At 39.3% G+C, this 25,548-nt stretch overlaps 1 protein-coding gene across 3 annotated transcripts in view; it reads right to left on the minus strand.

Annotated features, from left to right (window-relative positions):
• The window catches only part of LOC111271130 (serine/threonine-protein kinase PAK 1), a 55,935-nt gene that overhangs the window by 24,168 nt on the left and 6,219 nt on the right, over nucleotides 1–25,548 (minus strand). The window contains exons 1-4 of one of the 3 annotated variants that reach the window (XM_022851720.1): nucleotides 10,079–10,229; nucleotides 9,147–9,271; nucleotides 7,010–7,294; nucleotides 322–456 (exon numbers count right to left, since the gene is read on the minus strand). In XM_022851720.1, coding sequence (XP_022707455.1) covers nucleotides 322–456; nucleotides 7,010–7,294; nucleotides 9,147–9,266 — 540 coding nt within the window. In that variant the 5' untranslated portion in view covers nucleotides 9,267–9,271; nucleotides 10,079–10,229. Of the gene's footprint in view, nucleotides 1–321; nucleotides 457–7,009; nucleotides 7,295–9,146; nucleotides 9,272–9,892; nucleotides 10,009–10,078; nucleotides 10,230–25,548 lie in introns of those variants that run through there. The other 2 variants (XM_022851721.2, XM_022851719.2) reach the window with 2 other exon arrangements.

Consider the following 25,548-nt stretch of genomic DNA (forward strand, 5'->3'; position numbering starts at 1 on the left):
CAGCTATAGAAGCGATAGCCTATTGACCTCTCGGATCTCTGTATCAATGAAGCTCGATTTACATAACGGATACCGATAACCGGCTAGGTGTCGTTCACATACATCTCTTTCTATTCGTACGAGTAGTGCGAACGATTTTTTTATTTTTATTCCCCTCATTTGAAGTCAGAAACTTGTTAACTACGTCCGTTTTATGCTACTTGTGATAATAGAGTATGCAATGCTATAATTGCTCTAATCCAACGCATGCTATAAACCTACGATAAAATGTCAATTCATTTAAAAATTAAGACTACAAGGACGCATGTATTACTAACATACCTTATCGAGATCAGGTGGTGAGTCCTTTTTGAAGTCCTTATCACGCGGTCTCCGCGAAGGCGGTGTGAGTGGCTTAACATTGTCGTATACGGGTAATTCTTTGACGACCGTTCGTTTGAGGGGTTTTGGTGTTCCCTACAGCCGATAAGGAAGAGATGGCATTTGATTAGTCCAGTTAACCTATTAGACATTAACAATCAATCTTCAATGTAATAATTAGTGCACAAATTGCTTCACGGCACAACTTAATCACATATAAGTGTTGGGAAGATCTGAACTACATCATTATCTATTGAGACAGCTTAACGTATGACGATTCTAATGCGAACGATACTCTCTGATTTGTCGGCTGCCACAAAGTGTTAGATATAACTCTCTGTGACGAAAAAAACGAATTCTAAGATCTGATTAACAGCTATTATTGTTGAAATTTGTTCTTTTTAGATCCGGATAGGTCTTATACAGTACTAGTAACAAAGGCTTAAAAGCTTCTTAGCCTCTCGATCCGTACCAATAGCTATCGTGACCTATGAAGCAGAGGTTTATTTCCGCTGAAAGAAGAATCAATCCGACCTTTTAAACGGATGACAAATAGCACCAGCTCTCTATTTCATCTTAGAGCAGGCTTCAAACACAAAAAGATACCGAATCCGAGGAGGAAAAGGATTTCCAGCATGTGCTGAGATTCGTATATTAAGTTTTGCGTTCATTTGTCTAACTATATCAGCTAATTTATATTCTTCCCGTTTTTGCAACAAAAAGTCGATTTCGAAATATATCTTACTGTTCAGGTAGTCCTATGATGTGATGTTTTCTGAATTTTGCCGAACTTATCCAAGTAATAGTAAGAATAATTAGTTACATATAATAATAACGTATATGCGTCACTAGAGAAATAGTGCGTAAATTACTGGAACGAATCCAGTCATTCATATGTACGCAGAGATTTAGCGATAAAATAACACCGGCTGCTAGTTACGATCGTCAGCGAAAGCAGCTGTAGTACTACGATTCATTTGTTGACACCCACTGAGTGCAGCACTCAGGACAGGTCCGAAATATAGCACTGTATGGCATTAAGGTAATGCTATGCATAATATTAGACAAGGACAATTAATTGATCTATGAATAAAATACACCCGTAACTCGTTTCGCTAACAGGCCAACAAAACTAATACAAAAAAATCAATAAAAAAAAGAGAGACTGTTCTGAATAAAATGCTCTTGTCATTTCTTCAAAAGAATCTTCTAAAAAAATCTTCCTCAAAAAACAAATCTTAAACTATGCACAATATACCATATACAGGAATGAAAAGTCAAATCAGTTCTTCCAAATCGCTGGTCAAATCAGGCGTCGACCGAACAACTTTTACGTGGGAAGCAAAATTTCTGGCCGTTAATCCGTTACGACGGGCTTCAGATTTCCGATTCCTCGAGAAGTCCTCGACCGCGTGCAGCCTTCATACGCCTTACACTCTTCTTATTTTTTCACACTGGAATTTAACCAAGAAAAAAATAACGACGGCCAATAGCGAGAGTAGACAAACTCTATGGAAGCTAGGTCATGTCCGTTATGGTGATGACCATCTCGATTATGCATCGTTGTTCCGATAGCCGCTCCCGGCTATTCAATTCATCAAGTTGGTTCCAGTTAAAGACTGCGAGCAGCTAATTGGTTAACCCAGCGCACTGCTGATTGGGTTTGGGCAACTGTACGTTGGCGCAGTTAAGCTAATACTAGGTAGATAGATTTTAAAATAGAATAGTTGGAAGCTCTATACATTAGTAAAATCTGCTTGTTAAGAATCGACAGGATTGGGTACCATGTGCTAAAATGTCGCGCCCACGACGGTCAATGGAAATCCACCCATTTGGTTTACAGGTTTAAATGGTTAATTATAAGACAATTAACAGTTCAAAGAAATGCCATTTCCATTTAACGACACCGAAATATCCATGACGAATTGCTTATTATCCGTTTCGAAAATATCCTCGGGAGCATAGCGAAAGCGAGAGCTGTAGAAGAGTCCGAATTTCCCAGATACCACGAAATCCAAATGGTCCGAGATCAGGTCTAAATGTTTTGTTTTCGGTTGGGGCCCGACTTGTGAATGGCCTTGAATCGTTGGCAGAATTGATTTGTTAGCCAGGCCAGGATCAAAGACATCTGTTTCGATTTGACATCTCGAAATGGGGCCACATCATTATAGATGACACTATTTTTCTGCAATGAAGTCGTTCACAAAATCTGCAATTGTATCAAAGCAGTTTGGCATCAAAGAGCTACCTAAGAGTAGTCTAGATACTAGTCTGGTCTCAAAAGTAAGGCCATTTCGCACTACCATGCTTTGTCAGCATGTACAGCTTAACATATTGCCGCAAGAAGGTAATCTAGGTGATTCTGTTCTGTACGCCTTATATTCTATTAATACCACAAGACTGATTACTTGTATTAGGTTGTACCGGCGGGTGCAAAGAGAACGAGATACACAGCAACCTAAATAGAGTCGTTGATAGCACCGTTGATATCCTGGATCACATACACCTACACAGCCACGCAAGGACTGAACGCATCTTATTTTGTATTAGCTTTGAATCGAAAAAAAAAATATGTATTCCTGTGATATATTCGACTATAATATATTGCGATGCACTCTAGCCATAAAATTTTCTAAACACTTTGACCGATATGGTCGTATCTAACAACCGAATGAAGCAGTGGAAGTATTTCCGTGGCCTAGCAGATACGTTAACAATGAAATACTCATCGGCGTACATCAAATCCAGGTTGAAATGTCCAGATGAACTCAGTCTTTACCAATGAATCCGCAGCCTTCCACACCATTATGGCATCTTAAGGTGAGAACCGCATCGGAAAGCAAGTAAGCTCTCCTAATATGCGCGACAGGCGATGTACAAATGCTTCCTTGTTCAGAGTCACTGTATGAAATATTCTAACATCTACATTTTTCATTAACCATATACGAGCACGTATCTGCATACACTCTTTCTATAAGCCAGTCTTCACACAACCGTAAAACTGTTCCAGAACTGCCGCCAGTTCTCTGTTTAGCGCGTGTATTATCCCTATTAACCGTATAATAAGCTTTGGTAGAACAAATTAGAAAGAGGCTTCTTTTTCCATTTGCAGCCTCATTCGAGCAGCGCATAACTGACCTCGTTGGGTACCAATCGCTGAATTGATTGCCTTCCGTGGTCAAGAGATTTCAACTACACAACTACAAAAACCGTTACAACTATATGCGTTCTGCACGTCTGTACAATACACTAACGAATCCACTAACAGGGGTACTTTCATACTGTAGAAGTATGCCGAGTCGCCCACTTATGTGTGCCCTGTCATAATTGATCCAGCCAGCGTTCTGCTAATGTAGTCGTCCCGTTTCAGCTGCGGTTATGAGGTGGTGAAGCGGACGCCCGCCAAACGTAGTATTAGCACGAACTGCACGTCGTCATCGTCGCAGTCGGGCCATGATTGGTGCTAGTAGTAGGGCCGTTAAAACTGTTGATTTAACTCAACCCTTGCCACCACTATCCCGCTTTTAATGGGGGAGGAACCCATGACGGCCCACGTGCATCAACGCCAAAACAAGAATCGCTTGAACTAGCGATAAATTGGTGTCAAGATGATACGATATACAACAATATGCACGTCTACTATATATACATATATATATATATATATATATATATATATACATGCTTCACTATCCAACGATTGTTCCTGCTTGCCAGGGTACGGGAATATTCCCAAAAAGGCCTGCCCAGAAGCTACAGCTGAAGCAAGAGTTACGCTTGAGGCTAATGATAATTTTGCCAAGACTTTTGTTTTTAGCTTTGGAGTTCAAAATCATTCTAGCCTGTTCAAAACGAGAGCAAAATATGACTAAATGGAAACAAAAACGGATGTTAGTTTCAAACGTAACTCAAATCTGTCATGTAAACATTCGAAAGATGAACCCACGTACATTTCATAACCCATTAAGAAAAACATCACTTTCTGACACTTCATTTCGAACGGCCAAAAGTTCCGAGGTACGCCTACAGATTTATACATCAGGATACATATAGTATTGCTATCGCCGTATTCGTGATTATAAGCAAAGCGCAAACAGGCAATGTAGATGTTCCAAGTATGCACATAAGCTCTTTCCACATGAACGTTCACGTACGTATAGGACAGGTGCATGGGCTTCTATGTCCGAAAGTTGAATGTTTTGTGTCTGTCTTAAGCTAAAGGCTGATGAACGATAGCAGTGTAAACTTACTTAAACCCGTCAGAAGAATCCACTGACTTCATTTGTTGCCCAGCACATGTGAGTGCCAATGGCAATGATGGCGAACGGCAAAGCACGCTACACACAATTACACAGTCACGTAGCATAACACAACGTCATATGCCGCTGGCGACCTCGACATGAAGCTTTTTTAAGAAAATGTTTCCGGGAGAACTGAGTGAAAGGAATGCTCAACGCGACGATTGGTAAACCGATCAGTCTCGCCAACGACTACAAATGACAAAGCGGCTGACATGTCGCAGTGGAACATACATCGTGGAACGAAGGAATTCTAGCATTCGGTTGAATGCTGCGCAAAACCGTAGGACAATTTAAGTCGCCTTAGGCAATACAGTTCTGCAACAGTGTTATTTTTTACCACTCTTGATTAACATACAGAAGAAGTTCAGAATGAGCGAGAGACTACATGTTACCGATCCTTCTCTTTATACTCGATTGAATTTTTCATGGGAACGAGAGCCGTTCTTAATGTGGCCACCTGTGCTCAACTGTTAAGCACGCAAAGCTTGGCGAAGTGTGCCAAGCGATTTAATATCGTTCGTAAGTCAGAACTTTTACTCAATACTTTCGTCTGTTAAGAACTTATGCGTCTATGTAGACTTTGCAGAAGGTTACGACTTCGCCATCTTGAAGCACCTATGCATTAGACAGACAAAAAAAAACATCGATTCGAAATGAAAAAAATAGAAATAGAAATTTAGTTAACGAAAACTTCCTCTGTCAAGAAAATGGTAAGAGGCCAAATAGTGGATTTCAGGTATAAACATTTAGTAACAAGAGAGTCCTGTTTTGTTCCCAGCAAACCGAGCGGAACAGACTTTTCCAAACCTAAAAGACGCAAAAGAATCTCTAGTCAAATGAAATAGGAGCTGCTTTATAAGACGTCGTGGACATTTAAGATAGAATACCTTTACAAATGTATAAGTCTCATGTAAAAATCAAGTATATCAATTTACTGTAGTCTACAATTATGTTTTCTAACCATAAACATACATATATTTATCAAATCATACGGACTCTCAAATATGGTTACCCAGAAAAATATCGATGATTAACGCCTTCATTTTCGGACAGAAAGATAGCGCAGAAATATTTATAATCAAAGATTTAACCTCAGCAAACGCTCGTCTGCCAGACAGACCTTCACATACTCATCACTTGACCCGCAGAAGTTATTTGGTATAGTAGATCACACGATGATGTTTACAAAAAGACGCTACGCCTCTCAAGTTAAATTAAATATCCTTTTTATATGCGCTTCTGCACATAAGAGCTACACAGTCAACTTTTATGGTATAATTTATTTGATAGTATCCCGCATGTTTACTTAAGCTGAAGATGATATTTGTCTCGTGATTACGCGACTGCAATATATCCGATGCCTCACGGCAAACTTTTTCAAAAGCCTTTCTGCTCATGTATAACTATAATAATAATAATGCCCGCATCAATACGTACTACCGTTGTGTCCCTATAGCTCTATATGTCCAGGGTGTTTATCGGTTCATAATTTAATTATTGTTCTTTTTTCAGCATGTGCTTAATTGTAAAACATGACGAATAGATAAAGTAATACCAAAATTAATGTTTAAATAAAGAAAACTTAAATTTTATTGGAGAACTCTATTGGAAGTATGAAAATGAGGCAGTGTAAAACAATGTCACGGAGAGTTTCAGGCGGATCCGTCTGCACGACTTATAATCGATCGAATAAAAAGTATATTTGGAACAGATGAAACTGTTCCGGATATGCATAGTCAACGTTCTGGAAGAACATGAATGAACAAGAACAATGATAAGCTCCACTAACCATTAGAAAAAAAAAGAAACTTGACATCGACAAACGAGGCCTATTCCATTCTAAAGCGTTTTAAAAAAAAAGGAAAAGTTAAGGAAAAGTTTATATTCCAACAACGATACATGCTATCAGTGAAGAAGCAATTTAACCAAGTACACCAAATGAAGTTTATAAATCAACAGTTCGCCATTATGAGCAATGTATTATATCAGACCGATAAGAAGTCTTCGGCAGAAAGAAGAATTATACATTGTTTGTAGATTGTCTCACAAATTAATTATGAATTATATATTATTGCTTCATATATGTAGTAACTTCTAGTTACTTAAACTATGTTAACATTTTTAGGACCCTTGTAACCATGTCATGGAAATAAGATTCGTTTGTGTGTTACGACATAACTATCGACGTTATTTGACCGGTAGTAATAATCTCAGTATGACCGATCAGCAGCATGAAGTAACCAAAACCATTAGTATTTTCTGTCGCGAGCATTCTTCTCCGGGAGACCTATTAAAAAAATATTCGCCACAGGAATCGGACAATAATTAGTTTTAATTTAGGAACTTACGTTACTCTGTTCACTGTTAGCGTGCTTTGGGGGAGGTGGTGGGGGTGGTCCATCATCATCTGTGTCTTCAAGACTTTGCTTCTTGAGGAACTTCGCTTTCGTCCCCGCGGCCGTATCCTTAATATTATGTTCGTAAAAGTCGAGAGCCTGAGCAAGTGCCTGCGGGTTAAGTTGTTGCTCGTTCTTCGAAATGTTGGCTTCACGCAGAAGACGTACCCACTCGGGAGGGAGTCCCTCGACAGCTCCCGAGGCAGGGTTGTACTTTACGTGAATGTCATGTGACACCTGAATAAAAAGTGCCAACAAGCATCAAATCTAATTGTTAGATATTCGAAAGATGGTTCAAGTTAGGTTATACAAGAAAGGTATTTTAAAAGTCTTATTAGGAGGTTTGGCCCTGTTTTGTATTACGCACATATTTTACTAAAAAAAAATACGAAACCTCAGAAAAAGAGGGTTTTATACAATAGTATGATAAGTTACTAATAGATTAATACTAATAGACGACCGTTGTAAAAAATCCAATTGGTAATATGAAAGATAATCGATGAGCTCTATGAATGCGAGAGATGCACATCAGCTATCGACGGCTTCAGTTGATGTCGTCATACACTATTCACCGTTGCCGCAGAAAGGCAAAGAAGGTAGGATTCAACTTGATCAGAAAAAAGAGAACAAAAGCGTTCTGTGAACGGGTCCCTGCTACCTCATCCATGCTCACTTCATTACGTCTGCTGACGATAAAGCTCCATGGATGACAACCAAAAAGCGTCGCCATGTGAAATAGTTGTGTCACTATGTAGAAAGAATACACCATTATACATGTTTGACCATATATATATCGTAATTTCGAAATCCGAGAAAAATTAAAGGGATCTGAAAAAATGTCAATAATCAAACTGGAAATTAGTGATAAAACTAGCTACTCAGATTTTCTAAAGAGGTTGTGAAAAGCGACAATCGAAATCAGCTTTAACTGAATCAGTCATCGATTGTCCTTAAATTACAAAATATCTTTAGTACGTCTCCGTTGTTGAATGAATTCAAAAAACGAAAAAATTAGGTCTCTCTTGGCAATTTTTGTTCCTGTAGCTCAACAAGCTCGTCGGCGCATTAGCGCTTAGCATTTACAGACGTGTCGGCGTTCACTGTCATTTTCTCGAATCAAGCACAAAGAGTTTCTAAAATGACCAGAAATTTCGCGTGATAAACAATGATCACCATTTTAGGCATCCGTTAAAGCAATAATTACCTGCTGCCTACTGACACTTTGGCAAAGATAAGTATAAAACGAACCAATCGAACAAAGAAGACTTCTTGAACAATCGGAAGAAAAATGGATTGAGATGTGCTCTCCGAGCAAATAGGGCTAAAGATACACATATCTATCGCGTGTTTCTTTAAATATTTATTTATTATTCTTTGACTTGTGATAGCTTTGATTATTGTTACTCTTTTTGAGTATTGTGGAAGTATTATACAACGCCAGGTTACACCCTTCTGCTATTTAAGCAAAAATCGTCTGCTTTGCCCTACTGTATTTCGTCTTATGTGTTAACAAAGATTCGCCATCGTTTAGATAGATATACATTACGTTGACCGTTGAACGTCAGCGAACTTAAAAGTTCGTATTGGGCTGATGTTTATACTGGTTAGGCGACTTCAACAGAGGTCTGGTTTCCGCACGAAGCGGAAGTATAACAAGCTGAGGAAGCCTATGCCGTTTGAAGAAAGCACCACCAGCGACAAGGACATACCGCGAAATTTAGAATGTGAGCGCCTATTTATCAAATCAGAAATTACCTCGTATCAATCTAAAAATAGCGCGTTCGAGACAGTTCTGAGTAATTTTAAACGACCGATGTCGCTCTATACTAATGACAAAGAAAAATAGTTTGTAACTTCTACACATTTCTAGAACTACAAGTTACCTCTATGGGGATAGGTCCTGCATCATCGAAATGCTGACAAATAATTAGCGAATGAATATTATTGTCACCCTTAGTCTACTATATATTTTGAATGAACAATATGGGTACAAGTCGAATGAAAATTAAGAAATCATTCAATATATTGACGTCTGTGTTAAATTGTCGTAACTTTGATAAATACGTATTGTTGTTTTAGTTGTATGCACCTTATACGGTGTTGAAATTGAGATGACATTATCTCCGCTGCTTCCGGTGTTTTTTTTGTTGCCGTTCGATGATGACCCAGATGACGAGTTAATGCCCAACTTCGAAAGTAAATTGTTCATCTTTTCTGAAATGCGACAGGTAACAAAACTGCTAACAGTTAGATAGAGCCAACGCAAAAAATCGACGAAGATGCGACAAGTATATATTCTTTGATATACTTCAACATGACTTTTAGTTGCAAATTTTATCCTACAGTATTCGGTGATCGATGCTCAAGTTTTATTATATTTTCGTAACATCTTTGGGCATTTTCACACACATTGCAGTACGAAACATACGCACTTTGTAGCAGCTGTACAGCAGTCGGGGCTGTTTTGTAAAAGAATCTATTGACGTATATCTGTTTGACTATTTTTCCTCGACTTCACAATGTCCCCAACGTCTGCACCATATGGCTTTGAGAAAAAAAAAAAAGTATGCAATATTTTCCGAAGAAAAAGTGTCTCGATGTTAGATTTACTATAACGGTATTTACCATTAGCTGGAAACTGAGTCAAACGCTTGCCCTAAAAAGCAAACCCTATTTTGCTGTTTCTCCTGACTCACAGTTCGCTAAAAAAGCACTAAATGAAACATATATATATTTTTTGTTTATTATTCCACTAATTGGTAAATATTATTCGATAAGAAACACCACACATCTACCGACACACGAAGATTTATGATAGTTATGTATAAATTATACCTGCTTTTACGCTTTAAGATGCTTAATATTTTAACGTAACAGGGTTTAAAATGGGTATGGCAACCGTAGCATGCCACCGTAACAATGCTCTAAGAATTAGTTGTCCTCCCAAATGTAAGGATAATTATTTTACTTAAATATTAATTTATTTAAGTCAGCTAGCCGTTTGACAGTGGTAAACTATACTGTTTCATGCAATAGATGGTCACAGACTGCAGTCACTTCGTCGACTTTTTTCTCTTAGCATTCCCATTCTAGCACACATCATCTACATCACAGTCATCTAGCACACAAACACAAATATAACGGAGCACAGAGTAACCACAGTGGACAATATAGCTACGAGACGCCAAATTCAGGTATTGAATAGGTCAGCAAGTGCCCGCCATATCTCTTCCGTTTTTTCCCTCACTCACTGTGTAACTGAGGTGATCACATTGGCACGTGGTATCGTTAAGGTTCAGTTGGTGTCATTACCGAGAGGGAAAACGAACAACAGACAGATAGCGTGGAGATATCTAAAACATTGAGCTACTCCTCTGAAGTGCTGGGAACTTTAACGTACCGCATAAACTTTTCGGACCCAGTAAAACGCTAGCGGTGGTCAGCTTGCTTAAATGCTATTTTAAATATCGGCATTTTGCAAATTGGATAATTGTACCAATCACACACTGTAATTACGGCATTTTTTTAAGCATAACAGATTTATTACAGTAATTTGTTATTTCTTGGTAAAGTTCATTGTATTTTAAGTCTTTACATGGCATCAACTTGCATAACGCTTTGTTGAGGAAGGAGCCACTTACTAACTCTAGTGCGCATGCTTACATACGTGACGAGTCAGCCGGAGCAGACTTGGTTCGAAGACTGGTCAAAATGGTTGATGAATCTATGTTCGGAGGTGGGAAGCTGAAAATTTCCAACCTATGCATCGCTTCAAAAGTTTCACATGCAAGATGCCATCTTAGATGCCATCAATACTAGAGACTACAAAAAATTTAAGTAGCAAGTCAAACTGCAATTTCTCTATCGGATACTGAGGTTTCTGTTTTGTAGATTTGTATTTATGAGCTCCATAAATAACCTTCGGTATCGAATGATCGAATTGAGTCATCTCAATTTGGACAATTTGCAGTGGAAAGCTTGCTTTTTTCGCGTGTGTAACGCAGCATACCTGTTACTTACATATACGTCTGAGTTATATGGTATGCATAAAACATTACTTCTCAAAACAATGTGGAATCAATGACACCTAGTTCATTTCCTTTTTCATATGCTAGGTGCAGTACGTGTCCTGCAGTCGTAAGTTGAGTGGTAGTGCTGAAAATGTCAAATCGTTTTAACTAGTTTCCAATATACAGGATCATATCCGCCCTCAGTTTCCTCCCTAAACTGTCATACTGATTTATTAACAGTACTTGTTGACAAATGCAATTAATCAACGTAATGCTTCGGTTTCCTAGTCACTGGAAGCCTTAACACAGCTTTTTTCTCGAACGAATCCACGCGTGTTCATGGGGGGCTCCTCTATAGTGTCAACACAACCGTTACCACCTCTCGAACTCGCTTTTAAGGCACTAATGTTAAACTTACGTGAGACTGACTAATGGGTTTGCCCTTCCCTTTTGAGTTGTCACTCACTAAGCTTTGATTGTTAGTCACCCCCCACCACCAAACTGTGAAGAAACCAATCGCAATGCAATGAGTACCATCTGCAAGAAAAAAGGTAGTACGTAGGATCTAGTGGCCTGCGACTTGTGAACTGTAACTACCCGTAACTACCTGGTGCCTGCTTTCTGATGCTTCCCGCTTCTGGGCATCTTTCGGAGAAGTCTCGTACGGTCCTGCTTCGAATCACGCAGCTGTTCGGGCTGTTTATGGTGCTGCCGCTACAGCTGATGCTTGAAGGCACTGCCGCTAGCCAGCATTATTGCCTGTGTCCAGAGCCCGTGACATGGTCCTTTCTCCAAAAAACTCCAATGTCACTATTATATTTCCAGTTATAGTTTACAACGAGACCTCATTGGTGATATCGGTGAACGGTAAACGGCCTACTGCCGAGTCTACTGTCGTTGCCTAGCTATTAGGCCACTTTGCCGTCCGTAAGAAACCGCAGGAAGAAGGTAACAATCAAGAGCAGTTGCTGTTGCTTCTGCAACTGCCGCCTTATGACTGTACGCTAGCCAATAGCTACTATTACATACTTGCCACCAAATACCGCGCGCGCACGTGAATCGCGTCGGGGGTCGAATGAGTGAGTAAGAGAAGTTACGCGACCCGGCAAGCGATCAACCATTCAGTTATCGATGGGCCAGCCGATTTTGGCCGATCCGCCTGTTTCACATAGCGACCAACTTCTAGTACATAGAACAAAATCATCCCAAGCAATAAACTCAACAGGTGTGTTGATAGACCTGTCTGCTTGTCCTCTTGTCTGCAGTAAACGACAGGCGCCATAAGACGCAAGTGAGCGACCCAAAACCTGTTCTGTTACTATTCACCCGTCAATGCTGTCGAGGACAGGTATGTTGATGATGATGATATTACTAATCCTGCTGCTGTTACTGCTGTTAACGAAAATGTTTGTTGTAATGGCGATTACAGAGTCGAGAGAAGGGGAAAGTACACCATCCAACCACTTCTAATACAATATTTGGTGCCAGAGGCCAACCCGTAGGCAACGAGGGCAAAGAGAAACAGCTATTACGTACAGTTAACCACGTCGATTTAAGCTATCCCGAGAAGACAGACGGAGGGACGGATAAGCAGACGAATAGCTGACAAGTCGATTTTCCCCAAGTCGAAATTACGTAATGACAACAACAACAACGACAGTGGAACTCCAAACGTTAGAGTAACAAATGCAGCAATAGTATCGCTAACGCCAATATGTCAGTGAGAAGATCATTGAGAATATATTAGTGTGTATGTAATAATATGACACGAATTAACAGCGGTAAGATTGAATGTCCGGCCCATAATAATTGATGCTAGAATCTGCTAGATATCACCGCTCACATGTACATAGTACTTTGTGCATTTCGAGCTCCCGAAAAAGTAAACATTTCAATAGATTCAGTATAAATCGGCAGTTTGCGTAAATCCAACCATCATTGAGTCTAATGCCTCTCCAAATGGAGAAATCTATTGGGCACAGTAACGCACTTGACAAATGCAACATCAGAGATCAATGATGTGAGAAGCTTTCGATCAAAGTGATAATCCTAATTAAAATAAATGCCAAAATCTGACTACAATCTAGAATAAGTTCCGGGCTAAATTATCACTTTGGAGATCCGAAGACCTGGCTATCAAAGACACTCTCTTGACATTCACTTAATGTAAGTATATGCTGGATCTATTATACTGCATAAATGATCGGCAAAGTATGCCGGTGTTAAACCAACTGTGCCATGTACGTAGAGCTAAACAATACGACAATTGGCCAATTGTATATTGTCGATATGGAAACCCACTTGTCATCAACGGAAATGAAATCCACAATGTACGTGCGTGCATGGTGCACGTATTGAAGCTGTAAAAGTTTTTCCCGAGGACGTGCTTCCGAAATACGTGTGTATGTATCACCTGTATTGGATGCGGCTCGATTTTTGCGTGACTCATCCGTATTACAGCTGTTAACTTAAAGCGATAGATGGCGCTATTCGCCGGTACTGTCACGCAATGCAATACTGTTATTAACGTGAAATGGCTGAAGTCAATCGAGCGTCAGCTCGCTAAATCGTCGATGGATCAGTATTTTATATTGACAAATCAAATAGACTGATTTATTGTAATTTGCTGTTTATCAACGTCTTCTATAGAAGGACAATATATTATTCATGCATCTAAAAAGAGGTCTGAGGGTAATTTTGTCATGTCTGTGTAATAAAGTGAACATGGCAGATACGACGCAACCTTACTCATTTGTGCAACCTTAAAAGCGTTTATGTGACAGCGGCGCACACGTTCAAGACGAAGTTAGGAGAACTACTTAGACTGCTGGAAAATACAATAAACATGTTACCGAAGGCGTTTAAAGCAACTCTGATCTTCGCTTAGAAAGGATCACGGTATGAATCCTTTCCAGTATACTCCAACGTTCCTTTAACCTCCTTATTCCCCTAACAGGTCTACAGCAATATTGAGATATCTTTCTTATTATATAAGTGAGAAAATTCACCGGAATTTATATCTTTAATATTAGAAAGGCCATTGGTAATACGAACTTTTCGCAGTACCAAAAAGTTACCTAAACAAAATGGACTACACTTTTCTAGCAGCAGTATTCGAGCAGAATTGTCACTTTATTAAGGGAATTTATTAAGGAAAGTCTTATTTTTTCTCCGGTTTTCACCAAATGAACTGCTATATCTCAGCAACAAATAGCTTAGCAGATCATTAAAATCGAGGTTCAAGTAATGAAACAGTATTTTCGGTTTCCGGAAGAATATTAGTTCTTTTTTGAAAATTTTGAAAAAAAAGTTGATATTTTATTTGATTCGTACCATTGCCTTAAGTTCCTGAATATTCACCTTCTGTTTGGTGTTTAAAACATGTTTAAAAGCCCCACTCCACATTATCCAAGACATTTGAATCGCTCTCACAGGTTGGTACCGTATTTAACAGGTAATATTGTTAACAAAACGATATTCTTTCTCTCTCTTTCCGATTTCTACCTTTAGCTGACTTACAGCATGGGTTTTTCAAAAAGCCCTTAATACCCTAGAACTGGTACGTCATTACACCGCTTGCTGGTAGGTTTTTCAAATATCCTATTTCACTGTGTTCTATTTTGCTTAAAATATTTACCAAAGATACTTTGTTCACTAAACATTGGCAACTTGAAATTCCGGGGCAAATAACCAGAGCTCACGTTTTGATTGTTGTTGTTGTTTTTAGCCAGACCTATTAAGACAAGCCTGTTGCACTAGCAAAGACGTGCATCGAGACTGCCGACAAAACAAACAGATCGCAGAATACGGTAGTCATTACCGTACCGTTAAAATTGTCATCACCATTCCAACATCCAATTGGTTATGAGGAGAATTTATTAGTTGATTAAAAACAATCTCGGATGTCATATCTCTGAAGTGTTGACGAAACTTTTAAGCATTTAACGCGTTCCGAATTAGACCTACCGACGTAGTCTTACTAGTTTAACTAAATCAATCGTCTGCGCGGTGCACCGTGTATTAGACTTCCGAATGCTCTCCCTGTAACATATCGCATCTCGTGCAGGATCTGAAGTCTAACTGGCATAGCTCTGCGGCCACGGGATACCAAAACACATTATGGACACGCATTCAACACGATAGCTTATACTATAAACGAGAAAGACACCATATATATATATATATATATATATATATAAAGATCATTCTTGTACTCTATTCGGAAACGCGTAAGACCCGTGACGATTGAGTGCAGACAGCAACAGCAGTAATTTCAAACAACAGAGTTTTCCTGTAGACGGCACAATGATGTCACTCCACAATATATTAGGTGGATAGCGAAATATAGTAATAGATATATCTTCTGTAAAGGAAGGAGCTGACTTCTGTGCAAACGTATTTAGGGTCCGTATTTGTCCAAGGGTTGACAATGACGAAAGTAACATCGGACAACTTAAAACCCTATTCTGCCGCTGGTGGCCGTGCTTCTGTTCACAGAAGAAAAGCCAGCACTGCTTGATATCAAAAATTATGCCTTACTTTTTCTTCCTCGATATATTGATTCGATCTAAATGCGCAAACAATCCGGTAGCTGGCTGGTTGCTGACTGAAGAGCTGGCGCGAAAATAACACGAACTTTCATTGCAACAATCTAACTGAGGTTAAGCAAAACACGTAGAGGTAAAAGGCGCCGATAGCATGTGCGTTTGTTGGGAAACCATTGTCTGCGCGGCAAAACAGTCAGTGCTCTATCAAACTAATGAATTCCAGGGTGGGGGCTTATTGTGATACTTTGAAAGATGACTACACTGGCTGCTCAATGTTTAGCATTGCGCCACACTAAATTAATCACGTTTATCGCTTTCTTTAAATGACTATATGACTTTTTGTGTATATGCGTAAATAGGACCTACATTGATGTACGACTACTATGATTCCAATGGGACGATGGTGTGGGAGAATTTCATTTTCCAGTTTGTCGACGCACTTTGTGTGCACTGTTCACAGAACGTCACGCATTTACAATACGTTCAAACCGTTCCTTGCGAGAACTTTGTTTCCGGTTTTCGCAGGTTAATGCTAGAAGAAAGATACAACAGGCTTTAACTATAGTATCATGCTGTTAGCTGAAGTTAGAGACAATATAAGGTTCGCAACGCGTTTGCAAACTTTTTTTATCTTCTCATGGCTCGTTTCGAATCAGCCGATGGACGAAATTGCAAACTAAAACTTATTTCGATTCGTTGCCCTACTTCGAAATACTGGCAGCCTTGCTTTTAATAGTCATTTACGCTAACGCCAACATTAACCTACAAGTTCGACTTGGACCAAATATAGGTCGTTCATAAGATATCACACCTTCTGATAGGGCACCTAGAAACTTAATTTTCATGTCAGTAACAAGGACGCGTGCAATTTGGTGGTTACAAGCACTGTTTAGAAGGGTGATAACGGATGACGTGATCGATATGAGGTTGCTTCTAGTTGGACAACAGCCTGAGGCGAAGCAGTTTCTCCATCATTTTAGGACCACTTATCACTGGTTTACAACTATTGGACGCTCACTTTGAACCTGTTGGACAGCAGGTCATTTTCGAGAAGATATCCGCGTAATAAGAAGGTTGTTGATTTTCGATAACGAGACTCGCTAGCCTTTGTAGCACAAAAATGATGCGATATGGTTAAGGGCTCACGTGATATATCCTAAGTTGATTATTTAATAACAAGCAACTGTTTCTTTATGAGAATGTCTATCTTATCTCAATACACATTGCCGCTGACACACATTGCACTATTAATTTGGCCCAAAATCCGCGTACAAGATTAAAAGCTTACCTGCTTTTAAGTGTACTTTTCTGGCACCAAACCTAATATAATTCCCTAAAAATAATAGAAAGATTCTTTTGGATACCTTTATTTTTGAGGGGACGTTGCTATTGCACGACTTCACGGTGTCATTTTTTTATTCTTTAGAGTTGTTTCAGTTTACAGCTGTAACACAAGATCCTGGCCTTTTTTCATTGCGAACGCACGTTGATGACAGCTTTCAGGGAACTTCAGCTTCAGAAATGATGTTCTTAAGATGCAACTTTATTTTTACGAGGGACCCGACTATAACATGTGTCGATCCCTATATGAACTTGCTAATATCAACTTAGAATTTTTGAGCAGCTAGCGCGGTTTCTACAAAATAACAGAAATGCTTGTAGAATTTCATGTTTCATGTTCCTTAAGTTTTAGGTTTGCCATTAAGCAACAAGCAATTGGTACTGCTATGACTCTTGTTGTTTGTTGCCTCTTCAGCTACTGACTCCGTTAATGAGACGACATGTTCCGCAAGTTACTACAGGAAGAGGGCAATAAAGACGTTGGATATATTCGTTAATTACTCACGGAGATAAAGGTATTATACCGAAGAAGAGACAATGGCCGTGCTCACCTCTTGATGTCTTGAGAATTCATTGAGCGACGTAAAGGAATAAACGTCCCGTTCGTTACCCATGCGTCCCACGTCAACATGCAATACAACTACATTTGCGCATTTTCTAATAAGCTTTATCGTTGAATACGAACACAGTGCTTATCTGCGAAGAGATCTTGTATAGTAGCAACAGATATCATCATAACAGTAATAATTCGCGGCATATTTACGCATTGCACTCGAACCTCGAATTCAGGACAAGAAAGTGTCGTCCGTCTTTAGAAAACTCAATGGTTTCTTCTATAAAGATAGTGTCTAAGTGGTGTTCATCAATGAAAAGTAACTTTAAGCCTACACCTAAATTTGACTGCACCAAAAAGTGTTTCACCATTTCTATCGTAGTAGTATAAACCTATTACATGTAAATTCTCTTTCATACAAATAGCGTAATGTGTAGGGGCATTATTATACGACTAGCAAAAATGCCCGCTGAAATTTTTTTTTTTTGTCTTCTTAAATTATGTATTTCAAAATAAAAAGCGAGTAGGGCTTATGTATCAATTAATATATATCCGAACAGAAGATGCATAAAATGTTGCACCCACAATTATTGCCATTATTATTGTTGTTATTATTATTTTTTATGGTCTTAGTTAAGAGGAAACACCGTGGTGACAAAAAAGTCTTTGAGATATAAATTGCGCGTGCTCATAAACAACACCGCCAGTTTGGTGATGCTACTTCAGCACATTGGGTACCAAAATAGGTCCAAAATACATGTTGGAAGCTTCTCATAAAGCAGAACCATATTTATAGATGGGCATGGTTGATCAATGCAAGTTTATTGCAACATAATTAATTGAAAAGCGTTTTCTTTTTAATAAATCTATTTATAAATATGTAAAAAAAAATTTTTTAAAAGTATTAACTGACTAGGCGCTATCGAGAGGCAGCAGAATCTCATAAAGCCAAACATTAGAGTAAGCTAACACGGCGAGATACCGCTGCTTTATATAGAAGTACCCACTCATCAATATCGCGTACGACATACTATTAAGATCTTTAAAAACAAATCGCTTGAGTCGCGTGGTCACAATCGCATATTAACAGTACACGTGGACGTCCGTGAAACAATCTATGATTCGTCTCAGGCTTAGTTTATACTATTAGCAGCGTTATGAACCACCATTAACATGTTTTGCAGGCAGTTTATACAGTCTTTATTCGAAGCGCTTGCGAAAAATAGAATGCAAGTGAGTTTCTGTTACTTTGTGTGTTGTTAATCGTCTGCTACCAACACAAAGTGGCCTGATAGCCATGAACAGAGTAACCGATACGCACCCGAACACGATTTAGCATATAAAGGAACTGGAGGTGACCACGACCCTTCGTTGTACCCAGATGTCAGCAAAACGCTTCTCATTTATTACAATCTAATAACTAGACTGTAGTACGTGACGTGCGTGTATTCCTTTTCCCTTCGTTTGCTTTGTTTTATTAGCGTGGGGAGCTGTCTATGTGTCCGGGTACGTGTTCGCGTCTAGCAGCGGAGACTTGACGGGACTGATGTCCGTCCCCTTTGAGTTTTTTCATGCAGGAGGGGCAAATTGACATGAATAACCAAATGAAACACTGCTGACTGGCCATGATGTTGACTATGACGATGATGATATAGATGGCGATAATGGCGACTGCATAAACTGATTTTCGAATACACTTTTTTTCTCAGCTTCCTGAGTCTTCCAATACTCAGAAAACTTTGCAAATCAGTAGGTTAACGGGCATCAACAAGGTGTGAATCAAACGAATGTGTGAGTATTCATACATTTTTACTGGAACATATTATCTACTATAAATATGCTTACGTTCGTGCACAGTCACGGTTTAACGATGAAACGGAGTGGAAAATAAAGTATCACAATACAACTATTGAACGTTTAAATTACGATTAATTCTTTAGTAATTATCAGAGAGAATGACATAGTATCTCTATTATGATCGTAGTAGCGGTAGTAGAACGAATGAACAAAAGTTTGTGATAGAATTAAAGGGGAGTTTACGGAGAAATTCACAGTTACAGTGCACACCTTCGTATGTAGGCAAACGGGGTTTAGTGTGTAAGCTGAATGCTAAAGGTATTAAAACTTATGATTTAGCTGAATATCATAAGAATCTAAATTTTTCTAAAATATTTTTTAAGAATTTCTTCTTGTCAGGGTAAAAACTTTCGCTTTCTCTGGGAATCAGTAATTAGTTGTCGGATAGACCGTACTACAGATATAGATCTTCACACTATTCTGTCGTATACCATAATAGATATTCCCTTACCGATGTCAGTGTCACTGGTAAATTATACAGAATATGATGCGTAACACTTGATTGACGTTTTATTGTTATTATTAAAAAAAAGAAACGGCAAGCTACAAAGTTGTGAGTGACTGTCGCACTGGGTTGGGATCCGGGAGATACACTGCTCAATATATGTACCGTATTTTCGCCAAAAAAAACATAGTGACTACTGAAGCCCACAAGATTTACGTTGCAAAAGTCAATTCTTCATAAAGTAAATGGCATAAAAAAGGCTAGGAAGGATGTTAAACTAAAGGTTAATCAAAAAAGTTCAGAAAATTGTTTTTTTTGCTACAGCTGCTCAGCTGTAACAGTTAAGGCTCAGTACAGTAACTTTGCCTTACACCCATCTTGCTACAAACAAAGGCAGTGTCATGATCTTCTTTGCCTTATATTTTTCTGGGCTTTAGAGCATCCTCAGAGGTTGCCTTTATTGACACACGCCTCAAGCAACAAACAATAATATGCTACAGTTGCTTTGCAATCATGATTTAACGTTATAACGTTAATGGTTAGAAGAGAGAGTTATCAAACTCTAAGAGTCATCGTTGTCAACGAATAAAAGTTGTTCAACTTATTTCTGATATACTCATAGTACAGAGGTAATACGTTTGTCCATTAAACTTAGAGACACACGCTGATCTAGATTCGGAGCATAGATACACTGGTTTTATACTGGGAGCCGGCCGTTTGAAGCAGTCTTTAACAATAGTACCAGAGGTAAAACGTGAAACATTTATTTAGCTTTCTCGCGCCCTTCTTGCTCTATTGACCCACCCCATCATTCGCTATAGCAGTGGTCCCATGCGGGTATATCTAGCAGATGCTCGCTTTCCTCGTTTGCTTGAGCAAGGTGAAAAGTCGCCTAGTCGGTCAATATGAACTCTCCGTTTCAAGAAAAAAAGAAAAGAATACTAGGCATAATAAATTCTCTTCGAATCAGGCTACCATTCTTTTCTTTCCGCTTTGTTGGCTTTCTGCTAGCTCCCAGCCGCCGCTATTGCAGCCCCTGTATGAACGATCCAAAGCGGCGCTTCGTTCGGCAAAGCCTGTCTACGTCATTGTCGTTTATCTATCGCTCATTGCCGTAGAATCGTTGTTATCATCTGCTACTGATACTGTGACTAGTGTCTCTTCTCCAAGCAAGCTTAGATTCCATACGAATTTCCGCGACCTACAGAGACGGGCCCCCAGATCATATACATTCTCCCTGTCTTCCAGTTTCTCTGCTGACGCTTATCAATCTCCTTCAATGTCCCCTCTATGGCGCCTTCCCACTTTTGTTTCGTTCGTCTGCTTGTACTAAATTGTCGGCGTCGTTATTGGCAGCACCCCCTCAATACTGCTGCCGTATGCTGAATCGAGGTGTTCCACTTGGCGCCCCATCAAACGCTATCGCTACCCTTTGGGAATAGGAATGACGGTGATTTTGAGGCGATGTTGAACACGATATGAGAACTGGTAAAAACAATTTTAGCAAATGGGTGTGTCATGGCGATGACGAAGATGATGATTTTGCCTCGGGTCTTAGAAGTTGGAAAGACGCGTTATTTTTTTTGATACTTGGTGTTCGTTTCATTTTTGCTATATTAATCTATATATATATAAGTAATCGCCAGTACTCTGTTTTTGCCTGCTTGTGCTGTTGTTTGGGGGAACTACGTATTCACAAGTATCATATCTAAGTTAGTAGATGAACTAGAACTAAAGTAAGTTAACTTCGGACAAACTTCTTTGAGCTGCTCCGAAAACCGCTGGAGCATTATGGCTAGTTGAAACAGCAGTGCCTTCCTATTAGAATTGACTGTTAGGCAATATAGTGGAAATGGAAAATTGTCTCTCAGTTGCCCCAAGCTACCCAACTGAACTGTCAGTTTAGAAATGTGATAATCTAATGACATTTCTAGAGTGCCTAAGGTTGATATCGCTTAAGGCCGATGTATGTGATTATCTATGCTACGGGTGAACTGATAGGGTAACCAGATGCTATAGTATTTGTTTTTCGCTATCTTCCTTGTACGAAGTACCGGCTGTTATTGCATTATCAGAGAAATCTGGCTGCGATTTGGCAGGCTTGAAACAATATCATTCATGAGATCAATTGGAGAACTTTTCGAGGACTAACACAGTTATGCTTTTTTTGGGCACAAAGCTATCAATGATTTCTATCCCTGTAATTCAAAGCCTGCTAAAGCTTAGCTTTAACGAAAAACTTTAGTTGTACTATTTTAATTAACATCTATACGAATTTTTCATACGTAATTACTGTCAGTAAATCCGATAACTGTGTTCGACGCCCCGGAGGATGCATTTTGAAAATCGATTTAAATACAAGTAAAATCGCATATTCGAAATGTTTCTCCCATTCTTTGAGGTTAACGTATGAGAGAATACAACATCAAAGCATACTTCAGCTCGTCTAACTTTGAATTAGTAAAATCAACATTGCCCATTCAGCAATACAAGAGCCGATATCACAAGACCCTTAATGGTTGTGAATAAATACATTCAGTTGGTCCTTTCAAGACCATTATTGGACCGAAAAGTATATATATTCATACAGGCTGCGCCGCCTGTTTGGGCTAGGTGCATCGAGATTTACACCGGATATTAGCGTCGCACGACAGCGCAGCCATCAGTACGACAATATCAGGTGGCCTCTTGTCGGAGTCGACGACGACGGGGGCAGCGGCGGCAGTCATAGATGGCGACGCAGGCTGAGTGGCGCATCCTTCTGACTGCGTGTGATTTCGTTCATGCTTCTAGTAATTATTAGCAAGCACAAGAGACTCTGCTTATTTTTTTTATTCAGTGAGCAACGGGGAACCCGCGGCAATGCGATGTCGCTTCTCTAAAACTATGGTGGCAACATAACACAACGGAGCAAAAGTACCATTGGTGTTGCTGTCACAACGGGCAGGTAAGAATCGATCAACTGCTCGCATAAGCTCGCCCTGAATTAATAAGTGATGCATCCGAGTGAGCCTTTAACAAAAAAAACTTGCGGAAGCAGTCGAAAGCAACTGAAAAAATTACGGATAAATAATAGATTCGCTATCACTGTTGATATATATATATATATATATATATATGTATAAGAGAATGTTTCCGTTTCCTAACTACTAAGCTTGTATCATATTTATCATTTAGAAGGTCGTACCTCGACTATTAAGTGTTATTGTATTTTCGCAATCAATTCTTTACCCCACTGGTCGGTTAGCAAACTAAAAAGCATAGTTTTCAGGAAAAGTGTTCAGGATGACTGATATCTCTCGACTATGATAAATACAGTCGCTACTCTAACACCGCCAAGTAGCCTCCTATATTTATATGTGTAATATAATCTGCATAGGAGCTCATATCTGACTTGGGCACGCACTATATAGACGCGCGATATTCGCGCCAAATTCAATTATAGCACCGTGCTAATATAGTGACTACACAACTGCCATTCCTCAATTACCGAACACGTTTGATCATGTTTCATAAAATATTGCATCACGAGACTCATACAATACGAACAGAAAAAACCGATTACCTACCTACAATTCAATAAATCAATAAATTAATGAATTAAGTAAAATAGGATTTACGGAGCCTATAATTGCAGCTTTTGGCAGCACTTGATTTGGATGCATATCTATGTTTTTTGAAATATCTCATTTACGCCATCTGCTCAGTGAGGTTAATTTAAAGCAATTTGATTTTTCGGCCAGTGCAATCTTGGCTAGTCAAGTATTGCATTCTTATCTTTATCCTAACCTTATTCGAAAGATAGCTATAGTACAACAGATAACTGCGAAATTGATAGCAGTCCGTACCGTTTCACCATATCAATATGGCATATACATCACTGTATAATAATCCCATAATTACACAGCAGAGTTACACTAAATTGTACAGGGAACAGCATACGAATCCGGCAAAGACTACCAATGCACTTACCTTCCAGCTGACCACGCACCTTTCGATCGGTAAACGAGCAATAGGCAACAAGTTAATGCCATTAACCTTAGTGCGACTGAGCCCCTTGGCTTGCAAATACCATATGGCTTTCAAAAAACCCACAGGCATCTTTCCGCCTATGGTGAGCCTATATGGATTTGCAATGTCTTGCTATGCTATTCCTAAGGGTACATGTATGCGGTCAATGTGAATACAGACAGAAAGTAAACAAAATTTAAAATTGCCATCAAATGTGATTCTAAAGGTGTCCTGTCGTGTTGATTACGGCTCGCTCCTATTGCACCTACCAAACACTTACCAAAGTGGCAATACACTTCGACGATATCGAAGATGGCAAAATAAAGACACAGTACAGCTGTCATGTTATGTATCAAAGATATGTCATGGTACCGCTTTAAAGCTCCGTGCTACCCTCCACGTGGACAAACCCCCTGACGAAACACTTCAGTTCTCCGACCATATCTCGCCTCTTTCATAGACACACTCACAGGCCAGCACGTACCGCAGGGCTCCGGCCGGGGCACGGACTGGGCCGATGACTCACTGGTAATTAGGGAGCTGGGAGAGCAGTATACTGCGCACCGGATACTGTCAGCCGAGAAATACAACGACTCGCCGGAAGGGGGGAAGATACGAAATACGAGTACAAATCTCTTGTTTACTTTTGGTGACTTATCGTGACCTCAGTTATATCGTCCTCAACGATAGATGGCCCGTTTTCAATAAACCTACTATGGATAAAAATTTCATCGGCTTACCTTCTAAATTGATTGAAAAAATATGATCGCATTGATGCGAATAACTATATGAACAGTAATTATTTCTATAAGCCCATATAAGCAGAACCTGTATGATTGCTACTCAGTGCATCGATTCTAGATAGAGTAAGCACGGTCGTTCACCCTTTATATGAAAAAAAATTCAAAAAGTAGATATCCGCTATCAGCAAACGATTATTTTTACGCTTTATTACAGGATTTTCGAAGAAAAATCATTACCAACTAATATATATCTTCTCGAAAAACTTTCAGATAGCGTTTGCAAGATGCGCTGAACTTCACTAATACAAATGAAAACTGCTACCTCGCGCTACACAAAGAGAGCCATTGACGACTCTATCGGAGTCGGCGTATTTTTTACTTGAACCGACTACATTTACTCCTGCGATGGTTTCATAGCTGCTTTGTTCCATTTTTCGTTACATCATAAACGAATCCCAGCACGTTGAGGTGACTATGTATCCTGAGATCCGCTCAGACGGTTTCGCCACCGTCACATTGCTGAGACGCGTGAAGATCCTCTTGGTGATAATGGAACTTTCATTGAAATGAATCTTCTCTTTATCATTGTTTATCACACACCAACCAAACGGCTCTGCATGCCTTCATACAAGTTACACGCAATGCGATTCGGAAACTAGTGTTAGGTCCAATATGACTATGTACATCATAACTCATCCGAAAACATGAAAGATCAAGCTACATTCTGAATGAAGATTTTGACAATTAGTAGCCAATAGAGGGATCTGCCCGCGTTAGACACATGCATAGTCTTGAATTCCTTATTGCGAACGATCATAAAGATTTGCTACATCATCTTGCAAACGAAGCAGTGATCCCAATTAATCGACTTAAGTAATAAATGCCAGCCCGTTCAGATCAGACTCTTGCTTAAATGGCCGTCTGTTACCAATATCAAAGCCTTGCACCTTAAGAGCATGCCTAATGCAAACTTTTCCTGAACAT

Source organism: Varroa jacobsoni, unplaced genomic scaffold (assembly GCF_002532875.2).
Source record: "Varroa jacobsoni isolate VJ856 unplaced genomic scaffold, vjacob_1.0 contig00370, whole genome shotgun sequence".
In the NCBI taxonomy this organism is placed as follows: domain Eukaryota; kingdom Metazoa; phylum Arthropoda; class Arachnida; order Mesostigmata; family Varroidae; genus Varroa; species Varroa jacobsoni.